At 50.4% G+C, this 19,696-nt stretch overlaps 2 protein-coding genes across 2 annotated transcripts; one reads left to right on the top strand and one right to left on the bottom strand.

Moving 5' to 3' along the window:
• The first annotated feature begins 2,138 nt into the window (after positions 1-2,138).
• On the top strand, positions 2,139-3,998 carry LOC4328052 (high-affinity nitrate transporter 2.1-like). The gene has a single exon (NM_001401745.1). It carries the CDS (start codon positions 2,230-2,232, stop codon positions 3,829-3,831), a length of 1,602 nt encoding a protein of 533 aa, NP_001388674.1. The 5' UTR covers positions 2,139-2,229; the 3' UTR covers positions 3,832-3,998.
• A 9,867-nt stretch (positions 3,999-13,865) lies between these two features.
• On the bottom strand, positions 13,866-15,882 carry LOC4328051 (high-affinity nitrate transporter 2.1). The gene has a single exon (NM_001401744.1). It carries the CDS (start codon positions 15,770-15,772, stop codon positions 14,171-14,173), a length of 1,602 nt encoding a protein of 533 aa, NP_001388673.1. The 5' UTR covers positions 15,773-15,882; the 3' UTR covers positions 13,866-14,170.
• Positions 15,883-19,696: the final 3,814 nt, after the last annotated feature.

Genomic DNA, 19,696 nt, shown 5'->3' with positions numbered 1-19,696 from the left:
CATTGTACAGCTGGAAGTCAGACACTGCGAGCTCTCTTCAGAAAATGTATTTGCACGGTCAACTCTTTGATGCACATTATATGGACTCTGCTGAAAGCTTGAAATTGCAACAAATTACTGCTTTGATTGATAAGGCCTGGTTTATGGCTAGCTTCTCAGATTGGGACAATGCTTACATGGATCCTTGTGTGTGCTGATCCAATTAGGCAAATACTGAGCCAAAGTACTAGCATCTTCTTTAATTTTAAGTTAAGTCAAACTTCATTATGGCATCTGGGGCAATAGCAACATGCCAACTTGTTAATTTCCATACCAAACCATGCATGATGGAAGGAAAGCATCAGTGCCAAGTAACCATGCAATTCACACTTCTGAATCCATCATACATTCATTGTATTGACACTTTTAAAAAAAGAGAGATTTGCTCTGGTACGACAAAAAGTAACTCGAGGTACCGATACCTCATGATGCTAAATCGTTTTCGATCGTTGGATCTAACAATGCACATCATGTCCAGCTAGATTCAACGATAAGAAACGATTTGGTACCGTGAGGTACCGGTACCTCGAGATACTTTTTGTTGAATTGGAGCAAATTTCTTTAAAAAATACCTGCAGGTGCTCTAGTTCAACTGAAGGGCCAGATTTAGCAATATCTGAGTCCTTCAAATAAATTCATCAACTAACAAACTTCAACCGAAGCTATATATAAACAAAATCAAAAACCGTGATAGAATAACGGTATATATTTGACCAGAACATCGAAAACGAAACAGGGAAATGTACAAAATTGGAAAGAAAAAGGGTGAAATAACTTATGGAACATACCAAAGGTTGGGGGTGTTGACATATCCACACAAATTAAACTATAATCTGAAGACCTCCAACTCCAAGTTGTCAAGACAAATAACCGAGCACGCGAGCGCGGTTCATATGATGTGTATGGGAATTGGGATGCTGAAAACAAATGCAACTGGACACATATCTGCAACTTGTAAATAACTTTTATTTCTTTTAATGGAAAAAATGTGCCTCTCGCGTATTCCGGAAAAGAACATTCTGTCCTATACATGACATCCTGATATGTTGTAAACATGATAAATAACTGGTAAGTTGCCTGAAATCTCTATCAAGGTTAAAGTCGGCCGAAGAATTGCAGGGAGACAGATGAACTGATGAGTAAGAGACAGCAAAGACCTGATGAACACAAGAGGGTCATATGTCCCCTTGCTGTCAGTGTCAGGGTTGGCATATTTGCAAGCCGGTGTGCAAAGTCAGATTGATAACGCATGCAATGGCCGTTGGATCGCTGCAAAAGATGTAGGTTAGATAGAACCGAAGCCGTGAACATGATACTAGTAGCTAACAACAACTTTTGTTGTTGATCCTGACACGCCGTTGCTTTGCTTCAGGCCGTCATGAAAAAAAACCAGTGCATATCTCATGGCAAGAAGAAGTGCAGGTTGTGAACTGAAACTGCAAACATGAAGAGAAAATACAGAAGTTTATGAAGAAGCTCCCATCAATCCAAGCAAAGTTTTTTTTTTCTTGTTATTTAATAGAACAAAGTTACAATGCCAGAGTAAACAGTGCTGAGCCACAATTCTTGGAATCTCATTTTACTCTGAACACTGAAGGATTCTGTGGACAGATACAGAACATAACATAACAGAACAGAACAGAAAAGGAAGAGAAATTAATTAATCGGCAAGCAACAGATCGATTCTGCGCACGCATCTGATGGGATATTCTGATCCTTGGTGGATCCCATGGGATAAAGGGCAGTCTTCTCCGGAGATGCGGCGCCGAGGTTATCTCCTTTATCAATTCATTTCAGCTTAATTTAAACGGTTCTTTGCTTTCCTGTAATATACATGCAATGTAGTTTCAGAGATCAGAGTCGAGACTGTCAACGCTAGCTAGCTGCCTCTAATTTTGTTGTTTTAAATTCAGACCAATAATGCACCCATTGTTAATTCAGAAAGAAATCGGTAAGCCCAGAGAGTTCAGACTTCAGAGAGCTGACAGCGTGTTCAGGCCGTTCGATTTTGGTGAGGCCATTGCACCAGCACGAATCACGAGGCAGATATTACAACTTGAGCTCTCTATAAATAGCCCCAGCGATGCGCGATCCAAAGCAAGCAACAGCAGCAGAAGTGCACTTTTGCATTCTATTTCCAATCAATCCAAGAGGCTAGAGCTAGCGGCCAAGATCATCGTCACCGGCGGCATGGACTCGTCGACGGTGGGCGCTCCGGGGAGCTCGCTGCACGGCGTGACGGGGCGCGAGCCGGCGTTCGCGTTCTCGACGGAGGTGGGCGGCGAGGACGCGGCGGCGGCGAGCAAGTTCGACTTGCCGGTGGACTCGGAGCACAAGGCGAAGACGATCAGGTTGCTGTCGTTCGCGAACCCGCATATGAGGACGTTCCACCTATCATGGATCTCCTTCTTCTCCTGCTTCGTCTCCACCTTCGCCGCCGCCCCTCTCGTCCCCATCATCCGCGACAACCTCAACCTCACCAAGGCCGACATCGGCAACGCCGGCGTCGCCTCCGTCTCCGGCTCCATCTTCTCCAGGCTCGCCATGGGCGCCATCTGCGACATGCTCGGCCCGCGCTACGGCTGCGCCTTCCTCATCATGCTCGCCGCGCCCACCGTCTTCTGCATGTCGCTCATCGACTCCGCCGCGGGGTACATCGCCGTGCGCTTCCTCATCGGCTTCTCCCTCGCCACCTTCGTGTCATGCCAGTACTGGATGAGCACCATGTTCAACAGCAAGATCATCGGCCTCGTCAACGGCCTCGCCGCCGGGTGGGGAAACATGGGCGGCGGCGCGACGCAGCTCATCATGCCGCTCGTCTACGACGTGATCCGCAAGTGCGGCGCGACGCCGTTCACGGCGTGGAGGCTGGCCTACTTCGTGCCGGGGACGCTGCACGTGGTGATGGGCGTGCTGGTGCTGACGCTGGGGCAGGACCTCCCCGACGGCAACCTGCGCAGCCTGCAGAAGAAGGGTGACGTCAACAGGGACAGCTTCTCCAGGGTGCTCTGGTACGCCGTCACCAACTACCGCACCTGGATCTTCGTCCTCCTCTACGGCTACTCCATGGGCGTCGAGCTCACCACCGACAACGTCATCGCCGAGTACTTCTACGATCGCTTCGACCTCGACCTCCGCGTCGCCGGCATCATCGCCGCATCCTTCGGCATGGCCAACATCGTCGCGCGCCCCACCGGCGGCCTCCTCTCGGACCTCGGCGCGCGCTACTTCGGCATGCGCGCCCGCCTCTGGAACATTTGGATCCTCCAGACCGCCGGCGGCGCGTTCTGCCTCCTGCTCGGCCGCGCATCCACCCTCCCCACCTCCGTCGTCTGCATGGTCCTCTTCTCCTTCTGCGCGCAGGCCGCCTGCGGCGCCATCTTCGGCGTCATCCCCTTCGTCTCCCGCCGCTCGCTCGGCATCATCTCCGGCATGACCGGCGCCGGCGGCAACTTCGGCGCCGGGCTCACGCAGCTGCTCTTCTTCACGTCGTCGAGGTACTCCACGGGCACGGGGCTGGAGTACATGGGCATCATGATCATGGCGTGCACGCTGCCGGTGGTGCTCGTCCATTTCCCGCAGTGGGGCTCCATGTTCCTCCCGCCCAACGCCGGCGCCGAGGAGGAGCACTACTACGGCTCCGAGTGGAGCGAACAGGAGAAGAGCAAGGGCCTCCACGGTGCAAGTCTCAAGTTCGCCGAGAACTCCCGCTCCGAGCGTGGCCGCCGCAACGTCATCAACGCCGCCGCCGCCGCCGCCACGCCGCCCAACAACTCGCCGGAGCACGCCTAATTAAGAGGCCAAGTTAATTAATTATGCATGCATGTATAAACTGTTGAACGTTTTGTTACCGTTTTCTTTATACTATCTAGAGTATGTCGTCATGGAGAAAGGCCTTTGTATTACTTGCTTCGAAAAGCGTTTAAATGAAAAGAAAAAAGTTAAGAAATTTTTGTGATAAACCAACAAAACTACCCCCAAAGTTTGCACCATTGCGTTGATTTTTTTTCTTAAAAAAAAATGGAGGCAAAAGCTTTGCTTTGACTATACCATTGCGTTCAGTTATTACAGATCTTATTTGAAAGTAGAATTGCATACGAGGGAGACTACGTAACAATATACCATTGCAACAGAATAATTACCGTCAATATGGTACCATATGTACCATTTATGGTATCTTCGGTATCAGATATGACACCCCGTATGTATCAGATCCGGTACATAGGTACTATGTACATGACATAAAAGCAAGCGTGGTGCATCTTTTAGCTCTGTGTTTTATAAATAAAACCACATTTGTACACATCTTCAGTGGTTAATTAATCTCTACCCATTTATAATCTGGATCCACCATTGACCATTGTAACATAAATCGGCAACAACCAAAGCCAAGAGAAAGAACCATGATGGCCTCATGGCCAGATCACTGTTGGGGGGTGACTATACCGAATGGTTATTTAGGAGGTGTCTAGGATTATTAGCTGTTCAGCCAGGGTTATCTTTTCAGTAAGAGCATCTCCAACAGATGTACAAAATTCGAACCCCAAAAATCCTCTATTGGGGATAGCCAAAAAAGAATTTGGCCTAAAATACACCCCCCTTCAAGAGGTGTCCCAAAATGTTAAAATTTGCCACATAATCATTTGTGGGTCCTTCTCAACTAATTTTACAGCAACCAGTGATTGATCGAGTCGTCTCCGTAGTGTTGCTGCATGCGTGCAACAAAGACAGAAGATTACTGCAGCAGGATGAGGGAATTACCCAAGTACTGAATAGACACAATTCTGAATATAAATAGTTTGTATTGCACAGACGTAGTAAACCACCTAATCTAGACACAACAGACACAATTCTGAATATAAATAGTTTGCATTGCACAGACTTAATAAACCTAGGTAAATTTCTAACGAATCTTCACTAATCTGAACTCCAAGTACGATTGCCACCAAATATTGCCATCTCCTTCCCTCCCACTCTCTGATCTGGTGGTTTCCCTGTTGATAGTAATGAGATGGAGTTAAAATGAATCAGAATACATGTACAGATTATACAGCTGCCAATTTTTCCAATATATTGTAATTAATAATCTGAACAATTCTGGACATCTATGAACATTTCTGATATAATCTAAACAAATATTTCTGAACATTTCTGAATTGCCAGCTAGCACAACATTCTGAACGTTTCTAAAATAAATCTGAACAAATACAGTAGTCTTTGATGCTAGAAATCTACATCCAGATCAACTCAATCGAAGGTAATACAGCTGAAAATGCAATGCAGTATGTTAAATCTTTTGGCCTCAAAGACCAAAATTCAGACCAAGATTTGGCAGTGCATCATGCAGCATATTTAAAAATATATGCAGCCCCATGTATCAGTGGATCGAATCAGATGGTGTAGTGCAGCTGTGCAAAGGCAGCATTTCAACAAGATGGAGACAAGAACAAGTATATGCATGGACAGGGGCACTCAACTGAATGTAAACTGTTATGAGACACAAACCTATCAACCGGAACTGTTCATGCGACGAGCGATGATCTCATTTTGTAAACTCTTGTAGAACTGCTGCTGTTAGAGAGGCTTGGAAGAAATGTCCAGTTGAAAAATCTAACATAGTAGAGATTTGGACTGAGGAAGTGTACCTGGACGTAGAAGAGGAGGCACCTTGGAAGGGGAAGACGGTGGCCGGCGCTGCCCTCAATGGAGGACCAGCGACGCCCTAGATGCAGGGTCGCCACGCACCAGAAGAGGGGCTGCCGGCGCGCTGGATGAAGGGCCGCCGCCCACCGGTACGAGGGCCGCCGGCGCTGTGGATGGAGGATTGGAGGCGGCCTGTGGAAACCCTCGGAGGTGAACTGCGGCGGCGTGCGCCTAGCTCGAGAAAGAAACGGCGCGAGAGAAGGGTAGAAAAGAACCGGGCACCTGGCGGAAGAAAAAAAAGACGCGGGTGTGAAAAAAGTGGCGCGAGATGTTGATTGGGAGGGCGTATATGTTCCCAAAATCTAGGGGTTTGGCACTGGTTTTAGGCGTGGGTAAATTTTGGGATCTTGATTAGGAATCTGTTGGAGGGCTGTTTTTTATGAAAATCCTAAAATTTAATTTTTAGGAACCTTTTTAGCCCTCTCTTGGAGATGCCCTAATGAAAGTGGAACTATCAAAAGGTGTCAACTGTCAACCAGAAGAAGCAATATTATTTGAAAGGAAAAAAAAAACAGCTAAATACTTGGCAACTTAGCAACAATTTGTGCATGTCCAAAGTTCATGGAAGTGCATTAGACAAACATGAAGGACAGCTCAGGTACTTGTTGGACCTTATTAATGTCCACAACAAATGGCTTATCTCACCATCTTCAAATTTATAATCGAGTAAGATTATGACATGAAATGTGCACATCTTTGGAAATGGTCTACTGATCCAATGTCAACTTAGAAAACAATATATTAGATGCACCTGTATAGTTGTGTGTGTGAACTTAATTGGTATTGTGATTTTTTGAGGTTTGCTCAAAGAAGGAAGCAAAGGGTGTCCTTCCTCTCAAAAAAGAAAGAAAGAAAAAGGTGGCAAGAGTCAGATTAGGCAAACTCCCAAGTGCCAAGTGTGAACTGACAGAAAAGGGGAGAAATTTGGACTTTTAGCAAAATTTATAAATTCAAAATTCGGTTGGAACTTTCAAACAAAATATTTGATCAAATTTTAAATTTGAAAAAAATAATGTGCAAATCTAACCTAAATTTTAAGAGATGAGCTTTAACCAATTATGGAATATGACGTGTCCAGCAACCCTCCGCCATCTCTCATGCTTGTTTGCAAATCGAGATGCCATCGCCCCCTTGCACCATGAGATGTTAGAGCAGGTACAACAGCAGACTATAAGCCATCTATAAACACATATCGAGAAGATAAAATATGAGAGAGAAGAGCAGTGGGGTACAGATTTGTAGCCAGCTGTAGCACGGACTCCACGACACAATGTGTGTATGATAGATGGGACCATGTAAGTATATGTTTATAGGTAACTATTATATGAATTGGCTATTAAGTTGACTATAGATGATTTGGAGCTACTAGTTGGTTATACTATTAAACTTGCTCTTAAGGAGCCATCGTATCATTTTCAACCTAACAGAATACTCCCTCCATCCCAAAATATAACAACTTTTAGCCCTTAGGATTTGTCCCAAAATATAACTTCTCTACCAACATTCTCTTTCCAACCAATCACAACCCTCTACTATTCACTTTTCCCACCTACCTCCACTACTCGTCCAATCACAATCTTCCAACATTCACTTGTACCTACTTTCTTAATAACCATATCCAACTTGTCGGAGAATGAACTCCTCCACCAGGGAACCGTGAGGCCCCCCTTTGTGAGTTCGGCCGGGGGCAGCGGGTGAGATTCGAGGGCTTGGTGAGCGAAGCTGTGTAATCTTGAGGAGGTTCAATCCCCCAAAGACGATGAAACAAAAGGGGTTTATACATGTTCGGGCCGCTAAGAAGCGTAATACCCTACTCTTGTGCTTGATTGATTGAGTAGAGAACACCAGTGTTTGGGGTTGCGAGACCCAAGAGCCAGTTCGCTCGGAAGTCCCCCCCCTCTCCACCACTAGGCCTGGACCTCCTTTTATACCTCAAGAGGTTACCACATGGGCCCAACAACCTAACCTAGCTCCGGTGGAGAAGTATTATAATCTTTGCATTAAATGCATGTCTTGTCTCTTGACTTGGGAAGCCAAGCGCATGTCATCTTGATGATGGGGCCTGTCAAATCTTGCCGCCTGACATGGGGGGTGCCCCTGTTAGTCACCATTTAATGGGTGAAGACTTCTGGGCTCCTATTACACCGGGAAACGGGAGCCTTGCTTTGACCAGAGCGAGAGGACCGACTCCGGCTGGGATAAGAGGATGATAACCTGTCACCATCATTATTTGATGGGATATGTCGGGTTGCACGTCGCCTGACACACGCGATGGTGCGCCTGACATCCTGGGTCCCATCAGTCATTCGACCGGTCACAGACCGGTTGAGTGCACTGCACACCACATTAAATGCGGCGTGGCGCGACCGCTCGGGTCGCTATAAATGCGGGTAGGTGGGCACCTGGAGGTGGATACCTAACCCACCGTACGTGGTGACCTAGAGAGGGGGTTGGGGGAGCCCGACCCCTAGTTACGGGAGGGGACGGCCGCCGCCCGACCTCGGGCCCGATCCCCCCTCGGGGGGAGCCACGTGGCGCCTGGGGCGGCCTTCTCCCTCTAGTCTCGGCCAGGGAGTGGCCGCCGCCCTTTCTCGGGCCCGACCCCCCTCGGGGGAGGGCCACGTGGCATTGGAGGGCAGCCTCCTCCATCCAGTCTCTGGGAAGGAGTGGCCGCCACCCCACCTCGGGCCTAACTCCCCTTGAGGGAGGGCCACGTGGCATCGGGGGCAGCCTCCTCCGACTAGTCTTTGGGAAGGAGTGGCCGCCGTCCTAACTCGGGCCTGACTCCCCTCGGGGGAGGGCCACGTGGCATCGGGGGGCAGCCTCCTCCGACTAGTCTTTGGGAAGGAGTGGCCGCCGCCCTACCTTGAGCCCGACCCCCCTCGGGGGAGGGCCACGTGGTATCGGGGGGCAGCCTCCTCCATCCAGTCTCTGGGAAGGAGTGGCCGCCGCCCCACCTCGGGCCCGACCCCCCTCGGGGGAGGGCCACGTGGCATCGGGAGGACAGCCTCCTCCGACTAGTCTTTGGGGAAGGAGTTTCCGCCACCCCACCTCGGGCCTGACTCCCCTCGGGGGAGGGCCACGTGGCATCGGGGGGCAGCCTTCTCCGACTAGTCTTTGGGGAAGGAGTGACCGCCACCCCACCTCGTGTAACGCTCCGCTTCTCGTGAGACGTTAAAAACTAATTCGGTAAAATCCTAATTGCGAAAATTTTGTTCTTTGTGTGCGAGTTTAAGTCGTGCCATGGATCTCAATTCAATCCCGTTGTTCCCTCTCATCGAAATCAAAAATCCTCCACCTCAAGATTTCCTATCCAAAATTCAAGTCTCCGAAATCAAATTCCGAAAGTCAATCCCTTCCTTTGAATCCTTGCCGAACATTCGCTCCGACTACAAAAAAAAATATCCAAGTTTCCGTTTTGAATCTCTTTCTTGACTTCTCCTCGAGTCTCCCTTGATTCCTCCCTAAACCATCGAGTTCGAATGTCAAATTTGAATTCAAATCCAAAACCCCAATTCGAATCCACTCCAAATCAGTCTTCTCTACAAAAGTCTATTTTACCTCCCTCGGGTATTGTGGGCCGTTTTCCCCCTTAGCCCACCTCCCTCCCTCAGCCGTTTCACCTCCCTCTTGGTCGTTGGGCCGTTTTTCCCTTTTCCAGCCCATCTTCTCCTCTCGGCCGCTCCTCCTCCTCCCCGCACGTGCGCTGCACGCGCCGAGCGAGAGAAGCAGCGCCTCTCTTGTCTCCTTCCTCTCTCTCTCTCTCTCTCGTCGAACTCCTCTCCCCGGCGCCGATTCCCGCCGCCGCCGTTTGAATTCGCCGGTCGCCCTTCCCGCGCGCGCGCTCGCCACCCGGTCGCCGCCGCCATCAGCCCTTGCGCCGCTGACGCCACGCGCTGCCGCCTTGCCCCCGCTCCATGCCAAACCGACCGCCACCGTCATTGCCGACGTCATCCATGGCCCCCGCCACTCCACGCCGCATCTACCAAGAATAGGAGAAGCAGCTGCTCCCCCTCTCCTCAATATGGCAAAGGACCAACCCCCTTTCCCCCTTCTTTTTCCTTTTCCCCGACCACCGCCGGCGTCACCACCTCTGCGCCGCTTGACCGCTCGCGCCATCCGCCTCATCTCCTTGACCGCCCCAAGGTCAGTTCTCCCAAACCGACATCGCCACCTATAAAACCCACACCCCCCCTCCCATACCTCTCACTTCCTCTCCTCCATCACACCACTGCCGCCTCGCCGTTCGTCGTCGTTCTCGCCCTCCTCTGCCGTTGTGCGTGTCGGGGAGCTAGCGAGCACGAGGAGTCGACGAGGAGCTCCGCGCCGCCCCCATCCTCGCGCCTCTCCATCTCTTCTTCCCCGGCCGCGCCGCCCCGCCGTCGCGTCCGCCTCGCCACGACTCCATCCGCGCCGCCGACACCGTTTCTCTCGTCGGTGAGCTCCCCACTGAACCCCTTTTCCCCTGTCGCACGCTGCGCCGCGCCCGCCGCCATTCGTCACATCTCGCCGCGCGCCCTTGCTCTGTCCCGGGCGTCGCTCGCCGTCGCCGGCCTCTCTCGGCGTCGCCCGTGCCCTCTCGACCGATGGAATGAGCTCGCGACCTCGCGTAGATGCTCCAGCTCCAACGAATCGAACCCCCGTTGCCCTGGTGAAGTTTTCCCCCTTTGCTCGCCGCCGACGATCGCCGTCAAAATCCGCCGCCGTCGGCTCCCCTCTTGTCAATCCCTCTCGCCACCACGCTCCCGGGGATCCCCTTGATCTCCCCCTTGTTGCCCCATGGCCGCCGGCCTCCCCTCTCGCTCTCGCGCCGTGCCGCCCCTTCCGCCACCGCTTAGCGCCGCCGCCTGTGCGTCGCCGGTGACCTTCGGGTCCCGCGTCACCGTGTGCGCGTCGCAACCCCCTTTCCGCGACAGCTGAGCCCGAGACCGCGCGCCCTTCGCTCTTTCCACGCGCGGCCACATCAGCGTGTCGGCGAGATTGGCCACCGCCGTCGGCCGCCGTCGTTCTTCCCCCGGCTAATCCGCTCCGTTGAATCGATTCCCCTTGGCCTCCTCTCTCTTCCGGTGCTAACCCCCCAATCCACCTCGCCGCCGTTCGCCGGTTTGCGTCGCTCGTCGCCGGCCATCGGATCAGCCTGCCCGGCCTCCTCTACCTCCCCATCCGACGTGGCTTCCACGTGGACGCCACCTCAGCCCTGGGCCCGCTTGACCGAGTCAAGCCGGCGCCCAGTCAGCCCCCCTCCTCCCTCTCCCCGCTCGTGGGCTTGGCCCATCAACCATCCCCCCTTCTCGGCCTAGGGGAAAATGAAAAGTCTACTTTTACTCCCTCTGTCCAAGCCCAGTGCCCACACACATGAACAAAAGTCCACTTAATCCCCCCCATGTACAGTACACCCTTGGCCCCGCACGTCAGTGACTGTCAATAATATTCTTGAGAATATTATTTCTATAAATTCCATAAACCATTTCTCGTCTTCCAGAAATTCTAATTGAACTTCCAAAATTCATATCTTCCCAACCGCTCTTCTGATTGACTCCGTTCAACTTCCAGTAATTCCGTAAAATTGAGATCTATTTAATGGCACTATTATTTAGTCTAAATAGGGTTTTTTTCTTGGTCTTTTGTTTAGGTTTTTGTTTGTTTGCGTATAGTTGTGGTTACCGGATTTTCGCCGATCGCGGGTTTTCTCGAAGATTCGTGAAGCTCCGTGAAGACCTTGAGCAAGGCAAGTCACCCTTTGATCAATTGCCCCTATAATTGGAAAATCATTATTATTTTGTTTGCAACTTGCATTATTAGAATCACACATAACTTGCTTGGCCTCGATTTGCGTGCCAAACCGACGGACCTACCCAGTAGTCGCACTAATTCCTGTAGGCTGTACTATCATGATTCCTTGTCGCTCCACCCTTGTGGTACTTCGGTATTCGTGCTCTCTGAGCGCGTATACCAAATATCTCACATACATCGTTGATTGTCGAAAACTTGGGAAATGGGTTTGAGAAGCCTTGAAAACCCGACATGTGGTGTCGGTGTGTTTAAAAATAAAATGAATTGTGAAAACTCGCGATGCGGGGGTTGTGCCTGCGTGGCACTGTCCCGTGTTCGCATATAAGGACCGATTCCTGTGGGAAACTCATCGAGCATAATCAAAGTGCAACCACAAGGTGGAATGGGACACCCTGGCTAAGTAATTAGTCGGTTCAGGGAAACCTCGCATGCCAATAGTTGGGGAACGCTGGGGCGGGGTCGGTTGGAGCCAAACCGGGTTCCTGGTAAGCAAGGAATAGGAGCTTGCTGAATTACCGATCGAGGTGGTTGGAGTTTGATTTGTGAAAACTAAAATGGCATATATTTATGTGAGGATTTGATCCTTCTATGTGGCATGAGGTAACCCTGGGCCGGCTTAGGAAAGGCCTTGTTGCGAACCTCCGACACCGACGGGTGTTCGGAATAAGTTCGTATCTTGTGGGTAAAGTGTACCCCTCTGCAGAGGTTAACTAACTGTTTGAACAGCCGTGCCCACGGTCATGGGCGGATGTGAGGTGGTTCCCGTTGCGTAGATTTGTTTGCCTGTGCTTTGTGAAAAGTTGTTGTGGGATGGGAATCGTAACCAGAATCAGCCTATGTGGCAGATGGATGACCTGAGTGGTCAGAAACGAATCTGTGTGATTCGGGATGTCTACGGGCATCATAGACTAGGCTTCCCGAGTGGAAGCGGAATGTTGTGCTGCTGGGCAGCTGGACTCTGGGAGTCCGAGAAAATGAGAAAGGCTCTGGGAGCCGATTAATCAAGTGAAATAGCTCTGGGAGCCGAGAGGTAATGATCTGACCCGGGAGGTCGATACATTACCAATTGAGTTGTTGAAAAATATCTCTTAAGTCGATTTGAGACGCAAGTCTCTTTTCGGCCCAAACTTAACAAGAAGTAAATCACTTAGTGATTTCAAACAAAGGATTTGCAAAACAACCTTGCCCCTCTTCCAAGCTTGCATTAAACACCTAAATTCCAGTGACTTGCTGAGTACGAAAGTACTCACCCTTGCTCTATATAAATATATATAGTTCCTCCGTCCTGAAGTTGAAGATGAAGTAAAGTGAAGATTAAGGGTTTTGTCCTGGTTCCCAGCCGTCGCCTGTGGTATTGGGTGTTAGACCGTTGGTTCCGCTGCTGCTGCTGTTGTTGGTGTTTGCCTCGTCCGTGTCGTCGGTTGCATTCTTAGGCTGTCTGAGCTGCAACCTAAGTTAAGGTAAATAAGTCCTCTATTTATTTTAAGGATTGCAATGATTCATATTTGTCACCGTGGGTACCAGCGCTATGTCCTGGGACTGGTACTGAGATCGCGGTTTCGTAGGGAGCGGTTTGCACCGTTTTTCCTACGACACGCTCCTATCAGGTGCCGTTGTACGACGGTGCCAGATTGGGGTGTGACACCTCGGGCTTGACTCCCCTCGGGGGAGGACCACGTGGCATCGGGGGGCAGCCTCCTCCGACTAGTCTTTGGGAAGGAGTGGCCGCCGCCCTACCTCGGGCCCGACCCCCCTCAGGGGAGGGCCACGTGGCATCGGGGGGCAGCCTCCTCCATCCAGTCTCTGGGAAGGAGTGGCCGCCGTCCCACCTCGAGCCTGACTCCCCTCGGGGGAGGGGCACGTGGCATCGGGGGGTAGCCTCCTCTGACTAGTCTTTGGGGAAAGAGTGGCCGCCACCCCACCTCGGGCCTGACTCCCCTTGGGGGAGGGCCACGCGGCATCGGGGGGCAGCCTCCTCCCTCTAAACCTGATACATACCCCCGGGCCTATATCACCGACATAACTCTAAAACTTCTTATATTATGGGATAGAAGGAATAGAAAGGAGAGCAGTGCCAATGTCGCACACTTTATGCCGTCAGTACTCCTTTCAAACGCATGAATTTTATTGGATTTTAATACGAAGAAAGCATAGAAAGGAGCTTAGGACAGGTTAATTTTTTTTTACCAAAGTTACTGGCCTGGTGACTAACTGGACCCACCTAGCGGCTCAAATTTTAACCCCGGCCCTGATCATAAGATGTAACTAACGAATTTCTCAACTATGTATTGCTCGCCGCTTTTTTGAAATTTGTATGCAAAATAATTGCGTAGTTCAACCACAGGACAGTACTCCTATTATTTTCAGCTGGAGTGTCAATATGACAACATCAATATGGAATACACTGTAAATTCAAAAAAGTGTAACATGTACATAGGTATAAATGCCTCTCCCTTATTATACCTCCGTTTGTATCGGAGAAATTCCAAAGGAATTAATTTCAAAGGATTCAATTCCTAAGGAAATATTTCACTCTTAATTTCATCACCGTTTGCAACAAGGACGTGCTCCGGCGTGTTATCATCGAGTCGAACTCCAGCGTATTGCTGGTCTCGGTCGCAGAATTGTTTACGCCTTAGGCGTGCTCCGGCGAGTTGTTGGGCGGCGTGGCGGCGGCGGCGGCGGCGTTGATGACGTTGCGGCGGCCACGCTCGGAGCGGGAGTTCTCGGCGAACTTGAGACTTGCACCGTGGAGGCCCTTGCTCTTCTCCTGTTCGCTCCACTCGGAGCCGTAGTAGTGCTCCTCCTCGGCGCCGGCGTTGGGCGGGAGGAACATGGAGCCCCACTGCGGGAAATGGACGAGCACCACCGGCAGCGTGCACGCCATGATCATGATGCCCATGTACTCCAGCCCCGTGCCCGTGGAGTACCTCGACGACGTGAAGAAGAGCAGCTGCGTGAGCCCGGCGCCGAAGTTGCCGCCGGCGCCGGTCATGCCGGAGATGATGCCGAGCGAGCGGCGGGAGACGAAGGGGATGACGCCGAAGATGGCGCCGCAGGCGGCCTGCGCGCAGAAGGAGAAGAGGACCATGCAGACGACGGAGGTGGGGAGGGTGGATGCGCGGCCGAGCAGGAGGCAGAACGCGCCGCCGGCGGTCTGGAGGATCCAAATGTTCCAGAGGCGGGCGCGCATGCCGAAGTAGCGCGCGCCGAGGTCCGAGAGGAGGCCGCCGGTGGGGCGCGCGACGATGTTGGCCATGCCGAAGGATGCGGCGATGATGCCGGCGACGCGGAGGTCGAGGTCGAAGCGATCGTAGAAGTACTCGGCGATGACGTTGTCGGTGGTGAGCTCGACGCCCATGGAGTAGCCGTAGAGGAGGACGAAGATCCAGGTGCGGTAGTTGGTGACGGCGTACCAGAGCACCCTGGAGAAGCTGTCCCTGTTGACGTCACCCTTCTTCTGCAGGCTGCGCAGGTTGCCGTCGGGGAGGTCCTGCCCCAGCGTCAGCACCAGCACGCCCATCACCACGTGCAGCGTCCCCGGCACGAAGTAGGCCAGCCTCCACGCCGTGAACGGCGTCGCGCCGCACTTGCGGATCACGTCGTAGACGAGCGGCATGATGAGCTGCGTCGCGCCGCCGCCCATGTTTCCCCACCCGGCGGCGAGGCCGTTGACGAGGCCGATGATCTTGCTGTTGAACATGGTGCTCATCCAGTACTGGCATGACACGAAGGTGGCGAGGGAGAAGCCGATGAGGAAGCGCACGGCGATGTACCCCGCGGCGGAGTCGATGAGCGACATGCAGAAGACGGTGGGCGCGGCGAGCATGATGAGGAAGGCGCAGCCGTAGCGCGGGCCGAGCATGTCGCAGATGGCGCCCATGGCGAGCCTGGAGAAGATGGAGCCGGAGACGGAGGCGACGCCGGCGTTGCCGATGTCGGCCTTGGTGAGGTTGAGGTTGTCGCGGATGATGGGGACGAGAGGGGCGGCGGCGAAGGTGGAGACGAAGCAGGAGAAGAAGGAGATCCATGATAGGTGGAACGTCCTCATATGCGGGTTCGCGAACGACAGCAACCTGATCGTCTTCGCCTTGTGCTCCGAGTCCACCGGCAAGTCGAACTTGCTCGCCGCCGCCGCGTCCTCGCCGCCCACCTCCGTCGAGAACGCGAACGCCGGCTCGCGCCCCGTCACGCCGTGCAGCGAGCTCCCCGGAGCGCCCACCGTCGACGAGTCCATGGCAACTACTAGCTGCTGCTAGCCGCTGCTTCTTGGAGATGGAATCGATCGAATCGCTGGTTGCAAGAGAGAAGCTAGGTGAGCTCGGATGCAATTGCTGGCTTTGCTGGTGGCTTGGGAGTTGGGATCACGCATCGCCCAGCTATTTATAGAGCTTCAGGTGCGCGGGAATTGGCACGCTCTCGTTGGCGCCATCCTTATGGCATTTGCCTTAAGATTCGTGCTGGTGCAAAATGGCCTCATCGTCTCCGTTCTCTCACCTGATAATATCGACAGACCTGGACACGTTCTCTGAACTCTGAAGTTTATTGCTGAATTAACAAGAGTGGATTTTTAATTATGTGATTATACGATTATTACGTTACGAGCGATAAGGGGGCAGCAAGCGTTGACAATATCAGCTGTGAACTCTGAAAATATAGTACTACTAGTAGCATGATATAAGAGGAAGTCATGTGAGATTAATTAAGGAGATAACCTCGGCGCCGCATCTCCGGAGCAGAGTGGCCTTTATCCCATGGAATCCTCCAAGGATCAGAATATGCAACGCCAATATGGGACCCACCTGATGCATGCGCAGAATCGATCTGTTCATCTGTTGTTCCTCAGCTGGTTGCCACTTCACAATTTCACACAGAAAAAAATAACAGATATAGCTGTAAATGCAAGTATGCATAGACGTAGCCAGAGGTGAGTAAAAAAAAAATTTTGAACGAATCGGTAAGCTGCCAATTTCATTGAATAGAGAAAGAGTAAACTTTACAAGTAAGAAAAACCAGGCCCAGGACCTTCGGTCCTACTGAGCTAAAAATAAGAAGCAAGCCAGCTACCAAGATGCCTCGCCCCCGCCCGAGACCATGTTTTGGCCTCCTTTTTAATTTTGGCCAACAGACTTCCGGTAGATAACTCTTTGTGCTGAAAAATTCTACGATTTCTCTCATTCCAGATTTCCCAGTTGACCAGAAGTGTTAACGTGTGAAGTGCTTTCTTTGGGGCTTCCTTCAAGTTGGCGGTGGCCTCCCACCACTCTAACACCGATTGAGCTAGTTGCCATTGACCGGGATTTAGTTGACCACACCCAGTCCAATCAGATAACGCCGCCCAGATTTTCTTGGTGTATCTGCATTCTGCAAGAAGGTGGAGAGCAGTTTCTTGGGTGTGTCTACATAAGGGGCAGAAATAATCGTTCTGCCAACCTCTGGTTGCCAGTCTGTCGGAGGTCCAAACTCTATTTTGGATAATCAACTAGGCAAAGGTCTTGCACTTGCGTGGTGCCCACGGCTTCCATATTATGATGTTGAAGTTGGTGGCTGTAGTACCTAAGAGCTGCGCTTTGTAGGCCGACGTCACCGTATATTCACCATGGCCAGTGAGCTTCCACACTATCTTGTCCTCCTCATTTTCTGTGAAATGTACGTTGTGTACCGCACTCCAGACATTGATTAGCTGGCTGACCAGCTCCGTTGTCCAGCCTAAGGCTGGAGGAAGGTCCAGATCGAGCAGCCACTGGTCTATAGTTGAGGCCTATTGTAGTTCTTTTTCTTGGAGGGAGGTGAGTAAAATTATTTTGTGTTAATGTGCACTTTGCAGTTCTTTTTCATATGATTCGAAAGAAATAAAAATTAGCCTTTGGATTCGGTTTAGGCGCCCAGCTAGTAGCATTTTCAACTTCAGCTAATTTTTCTACCTGAAATTTTGATATCTTTGTGAATATATGCTTTTCCTAGAAATGCCAATAGAAAATCATTTACAGCATATCTGTTACATGCACCAATTTGACTTTCAAATCATTTCCTGATCGATACAAATTTCGATGCCGACTTTAATTTCAAATCATCAAAACCCCGAGTCGGCCAGCTGAAGTAGATCGAGCAGTAAACATCAGTAGTGACAGACAACAGCGACGTCGAGTAGTAACCATGAACACGGCTTCGTCCTAGTAGTAAATCGCATCTTTTGCAGCAATCGAACGGCCATCGCATTGCATCATTTGCTCTGACTATGCAAATCATGTAATTTTGTCAACCGCTGACACTGACAGCAAGGGACAAATGACCTCTAGTGTTCTTCCTTCAGGTCTTTGCTGCCTTTTACACTTGTACCAAAGGCATATTTTTTTTCCACCAAATTTAATTCTGCAAATACGACTTTGGACTTGGATATTATTGCTGCGACTCTGCAAATCGGTTGTTACAACTTACAATTAACACTTGCCTAACTAATTCGATATTTCGATTGCTGAATTCTTGCTTGCTCCAACACTGTGACGACAGGGGACAGAAAGGCAGTCTAGAATCAATGCTACAACTGATCGAAGGGGACAAGTGAAATGAGCTATTGACGTCTCGGCGGGACAAATAGCATCCAGTTCATTGTTCTACACCGTCATCCATATATTCTCATTTCTCAATTTAGGGCAATTTCTCGGTTACGGTGACATGGTCTCCTGCCTTGTAGAATCTAACTATTGGGAAATCAATCATGAAAGCTGCCATGTGGCCGGTTCTAGTACAAATATGTGTACCTGTGTACTCCACTTACACTTGCGTCCTACTACGTTGTATGTTACTTGAGATCGACCGCTCGATATTTTTCATCCATAAATATGTGCATTTAATGTAATGAAGAAGAATACATTTAATGTGTAAAATTAGGGAATCTCCACCCGTTTCTGTAAGGCTTTCTTTTCCTTTTCAATGTGTTGTTTGATTACCTTCATCAGTTTTTCTCAATTGAAAAAAGCTCAAAGAGACGTGCACATGAAATCTGGCCTTTTGGACTTATCAGGGCTGCGCGCCGTGCTATATGCATGATAAGTTATGATCAAGCCAGTTAAGTGACATCAAGTGATGCATCATTGAGTCTTGAGGGAAAAAAAAAGAATTGCTTGTAAATTTCAGAGGCATTTGACTTTGTAGGAGCTGGTACAGCAGCCGTACAAGGGCCCACGATCTATACAGACTCTTCTTAATTAACCCCCCCCCCAAAAGGTTATCTTTTATAATCATGCTGAATTGATCTATTTTCCTCGTAATCTTTAATCATCAGATCAATCAATACCGATTGTTCATCATGCCATGAATCTCCAAACGCTTCATTTTTTGTTGGGCCGAAAGCTTTCGACCTGGCTGACACGTGCTGAACTCTATCATGGGCCTGGAGACATACGGCCCACGCATTCAATCCTCTCTCCTGGGCCTTGGCCCACTAGGCAGTCCTGAACTGAACTCTGATGATATCTTGTTCTTATCTGAAAAGATCGCCACATCGATCACATGGCCAACTCATCGAGCGGCGCGATGCTAATCAATCTAATACTGATACACTACACTAATCATGTGTTGCATTGGCGTTTGTTAATCACCATCTTGGTCGTCGTCGTCGTCAATCGTCATCGCTGAGCATCTTTGTATTGTACATTACTAATACGAGCAGCGATCGTGATCAGTAAAAACAACAACGTGGTCAGTCCAGCCCCCTTGGATTAGTTACACTAATTAATTAATTAATTAATTAATTAATTAATACTCCTCTCTTCCAGGTGTATACCCAGTAAACGACACAAGCTGCAATTAGCCGAAATCCTCCGTATATTTCACCAAGCCCTAACACGGACAAAACCATCCAGATGTGCCTGCAATTTTCTTTCTTAACTGCGTGACGTGTTCGATTCCTCGCCCTCGAATGGACACTGCCACGTACCAAACTTAAGATTCATCTGAGCTTGCAGATCGAACATGGTCGATCTGTGAATCTATAATTATTCCTCCTCCTCCTTCACATGCGTATGTATGTATACCAGTATGTGGATCAACTGGCGTAATTAAAATGAGTAAATTAACAACAATTAGTATGCAGCTGATGGATTCCATCTTAGCTAGCTAGATTCTCCGATCCCTGAAACAAATCGGCAGCACTGGACAG

This window comes from Oryza sativa, chromosome 2 (assembly GCF_034140825.1).
Source record: "Oryza sativa Japonica Group chromosome 2, ASM3414082v1".
Classification (NCBI taxonomy): Eukaryota; Viridiplantae; Streptophyta; class Magnoliopsida; order Poales; family Poaceae; genus Oryza; species Oryza sativa.
The sequence above is the reverse complement of the archived record's forward strand: the minus strand, read 5'-3'. Positions and strand labels throughout refer to the sequence as shown.

Bases quoted from the DNA above. Each gene is read 5' to 3' on its own strand.
- LOC4328052 (NM_001401745.1), top strand. From the start codon at position 2,230: ATGGACTCGTCGACGGTGGGCGCTCCGGGGAGCTCGCTGCACGGCGTG.
- LOC4328051 (NM_001401744.1), bottom strand. From the start codon at position 15,772: ATGGACTCGTCGACGGTGGGCGCTCCGGGGAGCTCGCTGCACGGCGTG.